This window comes from Xyrauchen texanus, chromosome 2, assembly GCF_025860055.1.
Source record: "Xyrauchen texanus isolate HMW12.3.18 chromosome 2, RBS_HiC_50CHRs, whole genome shotgun sequence".
NCBI classification, from domain to species: domain Eukaryota; kingdom Metazoa; phylum Chordata; class Actinopteri; order Cypriniformes; family Catostomidae; genus Xyrauchen; species Xyrauchen texanus.
The window spans coordinates 60,588,323-60,601,695 of NC_068277.1; the positions used below are offsets into that span (position 1 = coordinate 60,588,323).

Here is a 13,373-nt window from a genome sequence, read left to right on the forward strand (position 1 = left end):
AATGCATGGATTCCCATTCAGAAGACTGTATTGTGTGTGTGTAATTTCACCATACGAAGGTAAATGTGACCTTGCCTGTAGTGATCATTTTCATCTAAGGAGGTGGACGGAATCAATGGTAATGTCATTGGTATCCAATGCAATATAAAGTATTGTTAAAATACTGTACTTCCATATATTTTTCTATTTTACCCAATATTTCTGTGTCATGTATTTTGTTTTGTGTTTTTATCTTAGCAACATGCTAATGTTAAACTCCTTATTCTGGAGGAAAAAGCCACTCTTGTGTGGATTAGAGGCATAAATGTAGCTAAATCATATGTAGGTTTTGTGCCTCAAATTAATTTAATTGCCACACCTGTCAAAAGCAACAAAGTATTTGAATATATATTAAGCTACCTAAACTGTTGCCAGAGAAGCATGATGCAAACTGAACTATGCGAAATTTGAACTGTTACACCTCTAGTGAACAGTAGACAGTAAGGCAGCTCACTAGGTTTTGGAACAGAGCTAATGTCGTTGTATGTGTTGTGCTACCGTTTGTTTCAGTGAACACCTCATGCTTTCATTCAGTCTCTCATTCTGAAATTTCAGCCATAAACAAAGATTTTACAGATTATTTAGATGACAATCTTGTTACACTAGAACAGTGAGTAGATCTGATCGTGAGCCAGACTTTACAACATCAAAGTCTTGATATCAAATAAATGTTGTACATTTCCATTGTGTTCTGTATTGTCAGTTCAGCAGTGCAGAAGAATTCAATCAAGGCTGTTATATTTCTCTCTAATATTCTGGTATAAATTTAGACTAAATGCATCATAATTGCCAAAAAATCAATTAAACTGACAAGTATATCTATGCACATTTTAAAAGAGTACAATGTAGCATTCCAGCAGCCAAATAATGATTTATCCCTTCTCCTGTCAGCAGTAATTTCCTGATATATAGTGCCTTGCTAAAAATATGTCAGATCATAAAACAATTATCTAATTTGACTGAATTACATTCATTCAAATAGTGTAATCATTGTTCATATTTCTTCCAAAGCAGCAATACTCAAAACCATTTCAATGCGTCACCCTTCAAAAATCCTAATCATTGTAGGTAACGCGGCAGTTTCTTGGTGAAATACACATTAGAGGTACTACAACAACAACAATAACAACTTTTGACCCTGTTCCTCACACGCTCAGCGGTTGAAGCTCAGGGTTACTGACCAGAAGGTCAGGGGTTCAAGCCCCAGCACCATCAAGAGGCCACTGTTGGGCCCTTGAGCAAGGCCCCTATCCCTATCTGCTCCAGGGGCGCAGTATCATGGCTGACCCTGCACTCTGACCCCAGCTTAGCTGGGATATGTGAAAACTAATAAATTTCACTGTATATACTCAAAAAACTATGTATATAATGTGTGACCAATATAAAGGATTCTATGGATTCTATGACATGTACAGCAATACATTTTAACATTAACAAAGCATAACTACATTACCCGTGACAGTGTTAGGACTTTTTTGATGGTCCCGTATCCCAGTTCTGAATCCAAAAGTCCTATTCCCTGCAATGGGTTGGATCCAAAAGTAGGGGTCCGAAACAATATTTGGCAATATAAAAAATTAACATCAAGGTTAAATTAACAATCTTGAACGCTTTCGCCTTGACACCATCTGACCTGCTTAAAATAAGGGACAAATTGCGTCCCGTATTAATTTGATACAGGACGTGACTTTTCATATTTAAAAACAGGACGATCCTGAATTTACGGGACATGTGGCAACCCTAGATTTGACTGAGGTTGGGGCTTGAACAACATCCTCACCAACCTACAATTTCCTTCAATTTCCTACAATTTCCTTGGGCATTCATGCCCAATTCCCAATGCACTATAATTCCTCATGGTGGCGCAGTGACTTGCCTCAATCCAGGTGGTGGAGGATGAATCTCATTTGCCTCTGCTTTTGAGGCAGTCAGTCCGGCCATCTTATCACGTGGCTTGCTGAGCTTGTTATGGCATACCGTGGCATCCATGCACTACTCAACACACACCCCACTGAGAGCTTGAACCACCTTATAGCTAGCTTCAAGGAAGGTTACCCATGTGACTCTACCCACCCTAGCAACCGGGTCAATTGGTTGTTTTGGAGGCCTGGCTGGAGTCACTGAGCACACCCTGGATTCGAACTCGTGACTCCAGGGGTTGTAGTCTGCATCTTTGCTTGATGAGCTACCCAGGCCCCATGAATCCACACATTTTTGTGCACTCTTTCCTCATCAAACTGTGCGATTTTGGCTTTGTATTACTGAATGATTCAGCTGATTTGGACACAGTATATTCATGAATGCAAAAATACAGTACTGCCATTATCACATATGTTCTCTCGTGCTCCTTGCAAGTTCAGCGCTGTGCCAAGATGTTATGATGGACATGAGGCAAAATGTCCTGTTCTCCATCCGCTCTTTGAGTCATAGCTTCTTTTCTGCTAAACTCCCATAGAGCCCAATGTTTCGTGGAGTCTTGGTATAGCTGACTATTGCTTTCAGCTCCTGAACTCGTACAGTTCCTTCAAACTGATCGCTGGCCACTTTGTGGATTCTCTTACAAGTCGTCTTATTCTCACAGGGAGCTTAGAGGGACTAGCTTTTTTTTAAAGTGTCTGGGTGGTTTGGTGTAGATGTCGACCACACTCACTGGGGCATCTTGTTTTGTACCCTTGGTTTGTACCTTTTTACTTCATTTCCCTAGCTCATATTCACAACTTGAGTAACAATTCTTTATTGGTGAAGTTTGCAACTGCACAATGTGCTTGTTATTTTACTGATTGACATGTAGAGCTCAGTTGGAGGGAGACTGTGTTCTCATAAAGAGTCTTGAGTTCTGAAACTTATTGTATGTTGTTGTTATAATACAATGAACTCTTATGTAAAAAGAGCAAGTAAAATTTGATTCCTCAAGTTATGACCCCTTTAATTGAGAATGATCTTCGGGTATGATAATATACAAGAACATACAATCTAAACTTAATACATTGCAATATGTATGTCTGTCTGCATTGTGAAGTAGAAATTCTCACACTTTGTGTTTGCATATGTGATGTCACACCCAGGAGGGGCTGCTAGAGAAAGGTTTTATATACAGTATATATATATATATATATTCTGCTCTAATACACATAAAAAGGCCACCTTACTAGAAAGAGAGAGTGCTCATCCTCTAGGGCAAGTTGGGACACAACTTCAAACCTTTGACAAAATTACAAAACAGGACATCCTGGCTGACAAGGGAGAGTTAGCAACCCTAGTTGGAACATTAAGCAATACAACATCTAAACAACATGAATAATAGTGATCAACAGTGATTTTACTACTAAATTAAATGTAAAATTACATACAGGGACTAGTGGGGATATTTTGGAGAGATGAAAATTTCTACATGAAAAAACTAACACAAATAACTGCACACAGACACATACAGACACAAACACACACATTGTGCTTATTTAGAATTCTCTATCTGTCTCTTAGCCCAGCACCCACTCACCCTTACACACACATACACACTATTTGATGTTATCTAGTATGCTGTCTCATTCTGCCTGCAGACTTCTGCAGTATAAATAATGTAACACTGAACAGACTTTCTCATTCAATGCCCTGCAATGTCATCACACATATGCAGCTCTACTGCATCAAATCAGACCGCTTTTAATATCCAAACACGCAAATGCACAGTAACAAATCTCCCCTCCCATTAGTGCTGCGCTTGACAGCAGTTGAGTGTGCTCCTAAGACTGCTCACACAATCACTAAATATATTGATCTGATGTCGAAAAACAACAATGATGATGTGTTTGTTCAGAAGTTTTGCTGGTACCATTCAATCATTGAGCTTGTTTGGTGCTGTGAGCTGAATTTAAGATTGTCATGCACCATGTGGTATTAATAAGTGGGTAAAGGCTTGTGTTTATGCTGTCAGATTTAGCATGTTAATGTGGGTATGACATGTTGATAGGATATTGGTCTTGGTGGACTAGATCTGCTACCCTGCTGCTGCTGCTGCTTCTGGTGCAGAGCAGGTTCAGAGACTTGCTACTGTTATAACATACTCAGACATACAGAGTTAAGTATGTGGACACAAGACATGCTGCTTCTTCACTATTAGACATAAATACAATTCACGACAAAGTAGGGAAGCTGTACAAATGCATAACACATAATACAACCCCCAAAACAAGTAGATCTACCACCAATACTGCTGCTGCTCCGAATAGCCATATGCACTGTGTATGATAGCTATGTGTGTCTTGGCCTGAATGGCATAATGCGAATTAATTAAATCTCAATTTTTTCCCTGGGCCTGCTTGGCCGAATGGCTTAAACAGCTAGTGACTTGACTCGATGTGTAACTGGACCTGGGAAGCCCAGAGCTTATTTAACTAGTCACTTAGCCTACAGTAGCTTTATGTGGATTTATTTAAACTAATGACCTAAGATAGTTATGATTTGGCTACAGCTTACCTTGATAAAGATATGTGTCATGGCCAAAAGCAGACCTTTCTGTGCAAGCTGATAGAAGAAAATGCCCCAGCAGCCACCTGAGCAAATACAATTTTTAGAGATAATGTTCAAATTTTTTTAATACCTTTTCTGTTATTTACAGTCAGTTGTTGATAAAAAAAAAAAAAAAAAAAAACATTTAATTCTAATCACATAGTACACATGCGGTTAAGAAACCAGTTTCGTTAAATTGTCTTAACCAACACACTTCCATAACAAAGCCAAAAGACCACTATAACACAAACAAAAAACAAAACCCTGCCAGTTTGCTTAATATGTTTTTTAGTTGCATCACGCTTGCATTTCATGTCAAAAGTTTGCTATGTAAAAACCAAACATTATTAGCCAATGGCGATTCTTTCTCCATTGTGTCCATATACGGTTGTTGTGTGGGAACTGATATGGTTGTGTTAAAGTTTTAGAGGCGCAATAACAGAATCAAACATGCATAAAAGCAAACACTCACACATAAAAGGAGGACAGCAAATGTAAAATTGATGCAGATGTTGCTATCGGGATCAATTTTTATGAGTTGTGAAGAGTCTATTTCTCTTTCTATTCCAGGTGCGGTTGCTGGTGGAGTTGCTTTGGCCTTTGTTTCTGTTCTTTATTCTTGTGTCTGTCAGAACCACCAATCAGCCCATTTATAAAACCCAGTGTAAGTACAAAATCACTTTGTTTTTCATCATTTTATGTGCAATGTGCAGTGGTACCCAAATATATTTGTACACTTATGTCTGAATGTCATTGCCAAAGTTAAGATAATATTAAACCGAGTGTCATCTGCTAACAAATTATTCTAGAGCTTTTCTCAAAGCTAAATTTCTGAGGTATTTTTGAAATCTAGTTTCAAGGTGTTGTTTTTGTGGACGTGCGATTCATCACATTAACTAGGGACAGATTCCTTGAACAATTGACAACCTGCAGTTGCCTAAATATTTAGTTTTGAACTACATCTGTTTTTCTATAATTTGAAACTATCACATATGTGAAATATGTTGCTTAAAGTGTGTTTGTGCTGTATTTCAAATGCTTCTTGGTTCAGTATTTTCTTATATAATACAAAGACAAGTGTCCAAATACTTTTTGAAACTACTGTATCTTTTAATGTTCATTGCATAAAAAGCAGTGTTCTGTTCACCCAATCTCCCTCCAAATAGTCTTATTTTATTCCACTAGTTGGCAGGAAGTACTAGAAAAAAGAAAAAACAGTATCTGTTTTCCTTTCACCTCTCAGGCCACTACCCCAATAAGCCCCTCCCCTCGGCAGGTGTGTTGCCATGGCTACAGGGCATAATGTGTAACATGCAGAACCCATGCGTTGATCGGCCCACACCTGGCGAAGCACCTGGACAGGTGAACAACTTCAACAACTCCATGTAAGTGTCAAATCACAAACCAAATTATCCTCCTTGAAATAATACACATTTGTACAGTTTGCATGTTCTTTTTTATAGCTCAGTTGACATAATGGTGGTCTCTTCCTATGTTCTTTTAGAGTCACAAAATTTTTGATTGAAGTTCAGACCATCCTCGCAGATCCCGCCCTCTTCGCCAGTGTTAAACTGCTCTCCGGTGACATCGGTCAATGGGCTTCTGTCCTACAGAATGCAAACCTAACCAGAGGTAAAAGTCTGACAAACACTTTATTTCTAAAGGTTGAGACAATTTGTGTCATCAAGCACGTAAATTCTGCACCACTAGCGTCACCTAAAGTAATGGCAGAATAATAATTCAACCATCAAATGGCTAACTTAATGTATAATTGACTCAGCATATATTAAAGTGGGATAAGAGAAAGTACTCTGACATGGAATAAAATTACACTCTTCAAATTAAATGAGATCTCTGCGTATTCTCAAATTGATCCACAGCTTCCCCTCTCAGTAGGACTGATATTATGAACACTTCAGAGATCTCAGTTCAGCTGTTTTCTCAAACTCATAAACACAAAAATAATGGACCGCAACCGAAGCCAGTTCTGCAGTATGAAATTGTGTATTGGGGGTTTTCAAATGTGTGCTTTGGAGCATCATTACCTAGAGGGAAATGTTATGCTCAGAGGTTTCTCTTTCATAGCTCAGGAAAATTAGAGTTCTCTCTCTCAATAAAGCAATAAGCCACGTGTGCTGGGCTGAGCGAAGACTGACAAAATGGTCGTGGCATTGTCCTTCTTTTGATTTTTGGCAATTTTAAATAAAACTAAAGCTATAGAAAGTCTGATTTTATTCATCAAATTGTTTATAATTTTCCAGGAGTGTTGATTATTCATGTTTTTGAGACGTTACAGATTATGCGTCTGTACTGATTATTATTGTCCCATGTCTGACAAATATGTTGAGTGATTTCTTACCAGAGGCACTTTTGTTGGCGCTGCGTCTGTAGGGAGTCCTCGCATGGGGCCGTGGGGTCACACGAGGTTAAATATTTAGGTTACACATATTTATAAAATAATATTATTTTTAAAGAATACATTTGAAACATGAATTGCCTTCATATGTTCATCTGTTTGCATTTCTGTGACAGATGAAGAGTCACTAATAGTGGTGCTGAGTGTTTGACTTGTGTGCGATAATGGAGATATGTTGAATGTGTTTAGAGGAAAAACAAACTTTTCTGTGAAAAGTCTTTTAGAAAGTGACTTAATGTAATGTAACTTTCCAATGAAGTGTATATTCTCATTACTTAGATACTTCAAAGTAATTAGTCATTTGTAGTGGTTTTCTTTTTGGGGGTAACTTACCCAATTCTGTTGGTATCCACTGTCCAAGTGAATGAGTTTCTCTCATAATGCTACGAATGTGCAACAGACCTCAAGATTTTGACTGAAAATGTACTTAAATTTTGATTTGTATCGACTTGAAATATGTCAGATGAGTCACATAGACTTTTTTTATGTGTATCAGTTTTATTATCTTCCCTGAGCTCCACTGATAATGTTAGTATCAGTGGACATAGATAATTTGTGGGGGTTTTGTTTTTGAATTAAAACATTCATAACTTATGATAATTATAGTAATATATGATAATTGTCCACCCCACCCCGTCCTTAAAACTTTAACGTAAACGGCCACTGTTATGATTGGCTAACATCATTCAGCCCCTCGAAATCAGCCATATTTGAAACTCAGTTTGATGAGAATGAACCAGCTCCACAACATTATAAAAACTAAATTTCACATTTTGCACATCCAACACATTACATCTGAATATATTAAACAGTTCATCTCAAGCACAACTCTTAACACTCACACTCTGTCTACAACGGACACGAGAGTCACGTCAAATCAAAAGCAATAGAACCCATTATAATCAATTATGCTGTCTAACATGGAAGCGTCCGTTACGGCGCCAACAGTAAACAGATGTCCCATTCCATTTTGCAGGTGCTGGCGCTACTACTGCTAACAACACAAATGACTGGTTTACAAAGTTTGTGTCAAAGCGCCCAGTGTATACAAGCTGTTGAGTTGCGTCAACGGACGCCCCCGGAGTAAACAGGGTGTCAGAACCATTAACTATCAAACAGTCATGACATTTGAAATACCCATGAATGGAACTGTTTACTTATGTTTTGCTTTTTAACTGCCCCATTCTTCACTAACAGTTCCTTTGCAAAGCTTGAATCGTTTTATGACATGTTCACAAGCAATCCACGCTGAAATTCATCCATATCCAGTTTCCAGTATCATCCTGCACTGGAATGCACATTGCCAGAAATGCACCAATATGGTCAAAGATGTCCATCCAGTGCATATTTTCATGAAAACATCTTATTTTGTGTTCTGCATATGAAAGAAAGTCATGTGGTTTTGAAATGGCATGAGGGTGCAGAACTCAAGACTGCGACTATTTTTTTTTTGTGTAACCAAATTTTGTTAGACTTCACAGTGGTGTGACTCTCTTTGATGCGCTGCCAAAAAAGGTCCATTCTTTAAGTCCATTCTTATTTAAGTTTCTGCAAGAGGTCATTTCAATATTCCCAGATCCATAGCGGACACACACTCATATTGCTCAGTGTCAGCTGATGGCACAGGTTGTATATCTTGCTGCTGTATTGTTGTTGGTTCATATTGCTTAGTCTGATGATATTTATATTTGTGAGGCTCATTTGCAAATAGGTTGAGAAACACCTTGTTGTCAGAATGTGGTTACCGGTCAAGAAAGATTTGCATTCTGGGGCCGTGAACTTGTATTATATGAGATTAAATTCACCAGGAGATCTAACAGGGAGTAATTAACTCACAACGCTGCCAGAAACTCCGAAACGATGGGTCATTGCACAGCTGACATAAACGGCCAATCAGAGCGAGCTTGGAATGAAGTGGCCAATCAGACAGCAGGTGACACAGAGGCAGAGTTGATGAAAATGTGAGGTGACAACTCCAAGAGCCGCTATGCGTGTGTGTGACCTGTCTGATTTGCGTCGATCGCCGTGGCTCAGAGGATTGTTGCCGCAACACTAAAGACTCTGATATGATTGAGAGTGTAATGATGCACCTCAGGTAATCAGTGCAGCGGTCTGATAGCCGTCAGATCCGCCGAGCTCCGGGCAAAATTTTTATCGCTCGTATTATTACCGCTCAATACATATTAGCCGGGTAAGGCCTTTTCATTTTCAATACTCAACAGAGCCTAACATTTCTGTAAAAGCAAATAAGTAGTGGCAGCACTTTAAATTAATGTTCTATTTATTAAGGGTTTATAAAGTGGTTAATTAATAAATAATAAGTCATTTACAAATGTGTTATAAAGCATCAATAAGCAGTTATGAAGACGTGCTTAAAAGGGGTGACTTTTATGCAATACCTGTGAGTTATTTTACCTCACATCTTGTAAAGTGAACTTATTAAGCATGAACAGGGGCAAGAAAAAGTATGTGAACCCTGTGAAATGAGTTAGTTTTCTGCATTTATTGGTCACAATGTGATCTCATCTTCATCAAAGTCACACATATAGACAAACACAATGTGCTTTAGCTAACAACACACACACACACACACACACAGTTATATTCTTTCATGTCTTTATTGAACACATACAAATAAACATTCACAGTGCTGTGGAAAAAGTAAGTGAACCCTTGGATTTAATAACTTGTCGATCCTCCTTTGGTAGCAGTAACCTCAGCCTAGCATTTCCAGTAGCTGCGGATTAGACCTGCACAATGTTCAGAAGGAATTTTGGACCATTCTTCCTTACAGAACTGCTTCAGCTCAGCTATATTCTTAGGATGTCTGGTGTGAACGATTACTTTGATGTTTAGGGTCATTGTCCAGCTGCGTTACTCAACTTCTATTGAGCTTCAGCTGGCGCACAGCCACCATTATCCTATAGGATATCTTAATAAAGTTGGGAATTCATTTTTCCCTTGATGATGGCAAGTGGTCCAGCCCCCGAAGCAGCAAAGCAGCTCCAAATCATGATGCTCCCTCCACCGTACTTTGCCGTTGAGATGATGTTTTCATGTTGGTATACGATGCTCTTTTTTACGCCATACGTAGTGCTGTATGTTCTTCCCAAACAATTCAATCTTAGTTTTATCAGTCCACAAAACATTTTCCCAGTAGCATTGTGAAGTTTCAACATGGTCTTTGGCCAACTTCAGGTGCGCAGCAATGTTTTTGTTGGAAATCAGCAGCTTCCTTCGTGGTGTCCTACCATGAACACCATACCTGTTTAATGTTTTCTGTATACTAGACTCATGAACAGAGATGCTAACCAGTTCCAATGATTCCTTCAAGTCTTTAGTTGACACTCTACGTTTTTTTTTTTTTTTTACCTCATTGAGCATTCTGCGGTGTGCCCTTTGAGTTGTCTTGGCTGGACGAACACTTCTTGGGAGAGTAGCCTCAGTATTAAATCATCTCCATTTATAGTCTTTATATTTATATAATTATATTTGTCTAACTGTGGACAGAAGAATATCTAATGTCTTCAAGATAACTTTGTAACCCTTTCCAGCTTTATGCTAAGCAACAATTATGGATTGATGATTGAGATTTATTTTTTGCGATGCATGGTCCACGTCAGCAGATGCTTCTTGTGAATAGCAAACTCAAAATGTTTGAGTGCTTTTTATAATTCAGACCCATACCTCCAATCTCGGTTCATTAATTTGACACCACGTTTGCCAACTCTTGACTCTAATTAGGTTGTGTTGATGCCATTAGCCTAGGGCAGTGGTTTTCAGCCCTGTTACAAAATGTGCATACTTTTTCCAACCTACACTGTGAATGTTTGAATTACATATTCAATCTGTACAAAAACAATACAATAATATGTGTGTTATTAGTTTAAACTGATAGTGTTTGTTCATTATTGTAACTCAGAGGAAGATCAAACCAGATTTGAAAACAAATTTGTAAATAAATGCAGGTATTCCAAAGGGTTCACATACTTTTTCTAGCCACTGAATAACATGAAAGTTAAAATGTACACTATATTTGGCTAGTCTTGGATAAATGAAATAGTCTTGGACATGCATGTTGCTATAACTGTATATAAATGATTTATAATGCATTTGTAAATATTTGGAACAACATGAGGGGAAGACAATGATGAAATAATTTTCATATTTAGTTGAACAATTCCTTTAAACACTCTTCACTGAGGAGCAGTCAGACCTCCGTACAGCCTTGATGTGCAAACAAACAGACTTTCATTTTCCTAATTGGCATGATTTGTGGGAGTATGTGGGAGGTATTTGTAGTTCCATGAGTATGAAGCTGTGTGTTTCATTAGACCAAAATGAGCCTTTAACGGGCTAACATGTGTTTAGTAAGCCACATCCTCTCCTTCAATCACTACCCCAATTTACCCAGAGATGCAACCTTTGCAAAGCTGCCCACTGCACAGAAGGCTCCCCTCACCATCTTCAAAGCTGCAATTCAGTTTGTGGCATAGAAATTACATACATCAGCATTAAGAACATCACTAAGTAAAGTCCAATAAAATCTCTCTCTCTCTCTCTCTCTCTCTCTCTCTCTCTCTCTCAGGTCAATCCATTCCACTTCGTAGTTTGCTGAGAACCAATGAGACATTTTCAGAATATATGATGAACAGCTTGTCAGTGCCAAACACAACAATCGCGAGTCTGATGAAGGTGAAGGTTCGACTCGGCCAGGTACGTCATCACAAGCAGAGCGATGGAGAGCTAAAATGAAGAAAAAAAATGATGCTGTATGTTTTAGTGCATGCTGAGATCCGATATCTCTAAAGGAATAAACAGCCGAAAGGCCAGACGCTTCCACGAGAAGTCATCGACATCACTGCTGTCCAGCGTTTTATCTAACCAATAAAGCTTGTTTGGTCCAACAGAGACGGATTCACACAGCAGCAAAATGTCAAGCATGCATAATTTGTTTCCCAGAGATGGAGTCGAGACCATACCACAACTAGACCCTCATGACCTAAATCCAGACCTGTTAGCCCAAGAACCATGCTATCCTTTTAAATGAACTGAATTAGTAAATACTGCATTTATTGCAGTATTCATTTCACACACTCCATATTTTTATGTTCAATGATGATGAACCGTGTGTCTGATATGCCATGATTTGTGATGGAACTTCATTTTTAAAAGTTTATTGCTATCTTCTGTAGATACCTGCTCTCTCAGGTGGGGGCGATCTGAGGTCTGTTCTCTGTAATGCCTCAGTCAACAGCATCCTGGACTTTAATTCAGCCAAACAGAGAGAGGAGTTTCAGAATATTACATGCTCCTTACCAGAAAGTCAGCTTCTCCTAACCAGACAAGTTTTCATGCAGAACCTCGATAACATGAAACTATTATTCACTGTAAGTGATTTGTATTGATTTTTTCCTTCTTCTTCTTCTAACCTTTCCCCATTCCCCTAAAAGCGTCTGGGCAGCAAATACAGCATGTCTTATGCCGAGTTTACACTACACGATTTTAAGCCCGATTTTCACTCGCCGACAGTTTTGTGGTGAACGCCGACAAAATCCCGAAAACGTTGGCAAATCAGAGCTCGCTCCCGTGAGTGACAATCGCAATGTAATAAAGACGCGATCTGAGAGAATTGCCGACGTGTCGCCGATGTCAGCAAGATTTTAGAATGTTAAATATCTGGACCAGTCGGTGATTCCAAATCGCTCAATGTGAAATATGTTTTGAATGAATACAACAGAGAGCAAGAAATGGGGCACGGGAAGTTTCAGTGGGAGGAGTCCTGATGTACCTGCAATAGGCTGCGGTATCGAGAAAGTCACATTGGACCGAAGCAATGGAGGAAAAATTCGTGAAACATTGGCAGGAGCACCAGATTTTATGTTTCATCTGAACTGTACCACAACCGGGTGGAGAAAGAGAAGAGTTGGAGACAGTCAGATAAACAAATATGTAGATTTTTCAGTATGAGGTACTGTAACACTCATAAGGATGGGCAAGGAGGCGACGAGAACCGGCTTGTCAACATAAATCATAATTTAATGCAAAATTAAACCAAAAGCACAAACATAAACACACACATGACGGACATGCCCGTAATTCTCTCTCTCTCAAACCATCGTCAATGGCCGCCTTTATCCCTCGCGCACCTCATCTGGCCAATTGGGGACCGGGCACGTGATATTCCGACCCGTCCCCGCCCCCCTCCGCTCCACAGGTACTTTTTCATATTTTAACCAATAAAATATATGATGCCTTTAGGCGATTAAAAACATACACATCATAATCTGAAACACATAACGTGATCATGCATTTGTTTTCGTATCTCGTATCACTTCTCGCATGTAATCTGTTGGGAAACGTAATTTGGAGTCCAGGCAGAGCTGTCTGGGATTCGTCAACAGTGAAA

At 38.9% G+C, this 13,373-nt stretch overlaps 1 protein-coding gene across 1 annotated transcript in view; it reads left to right on the forward strand.

Moving 5' to 3' along the window:
- LOC127658362 (phospholipid-transporting ATPase ABCA1-like) overlaps positions 1-13,373 on the forward strand; it is a 191,370-nt gene that overhangs the window by 40,140 nt on the left and 137,857 nt on the right. The window contains exons 3-7 of the mRNA XM_052147617.1: positions 5,119-5,212; positions 5,792-5,933; positions 6,053-6,180; positions 11,553-11,680; positions 12,160-12,354. Coding sequence (XP_052003577.1) covers positions 5,119-5,212; positions 5,792-5,933; positions 6,053-6,180; positions 11,553-11,680; positions 12,160-12,354 — 687 coding nt within the window. The remainder of the gene's footprint in view (positions 1-5,118; positions 5,213-5,791; positions 5,934-6,052; positions 6,181-11,552; positions 11,681-12,159; positions 12,355-13,373) is intronic.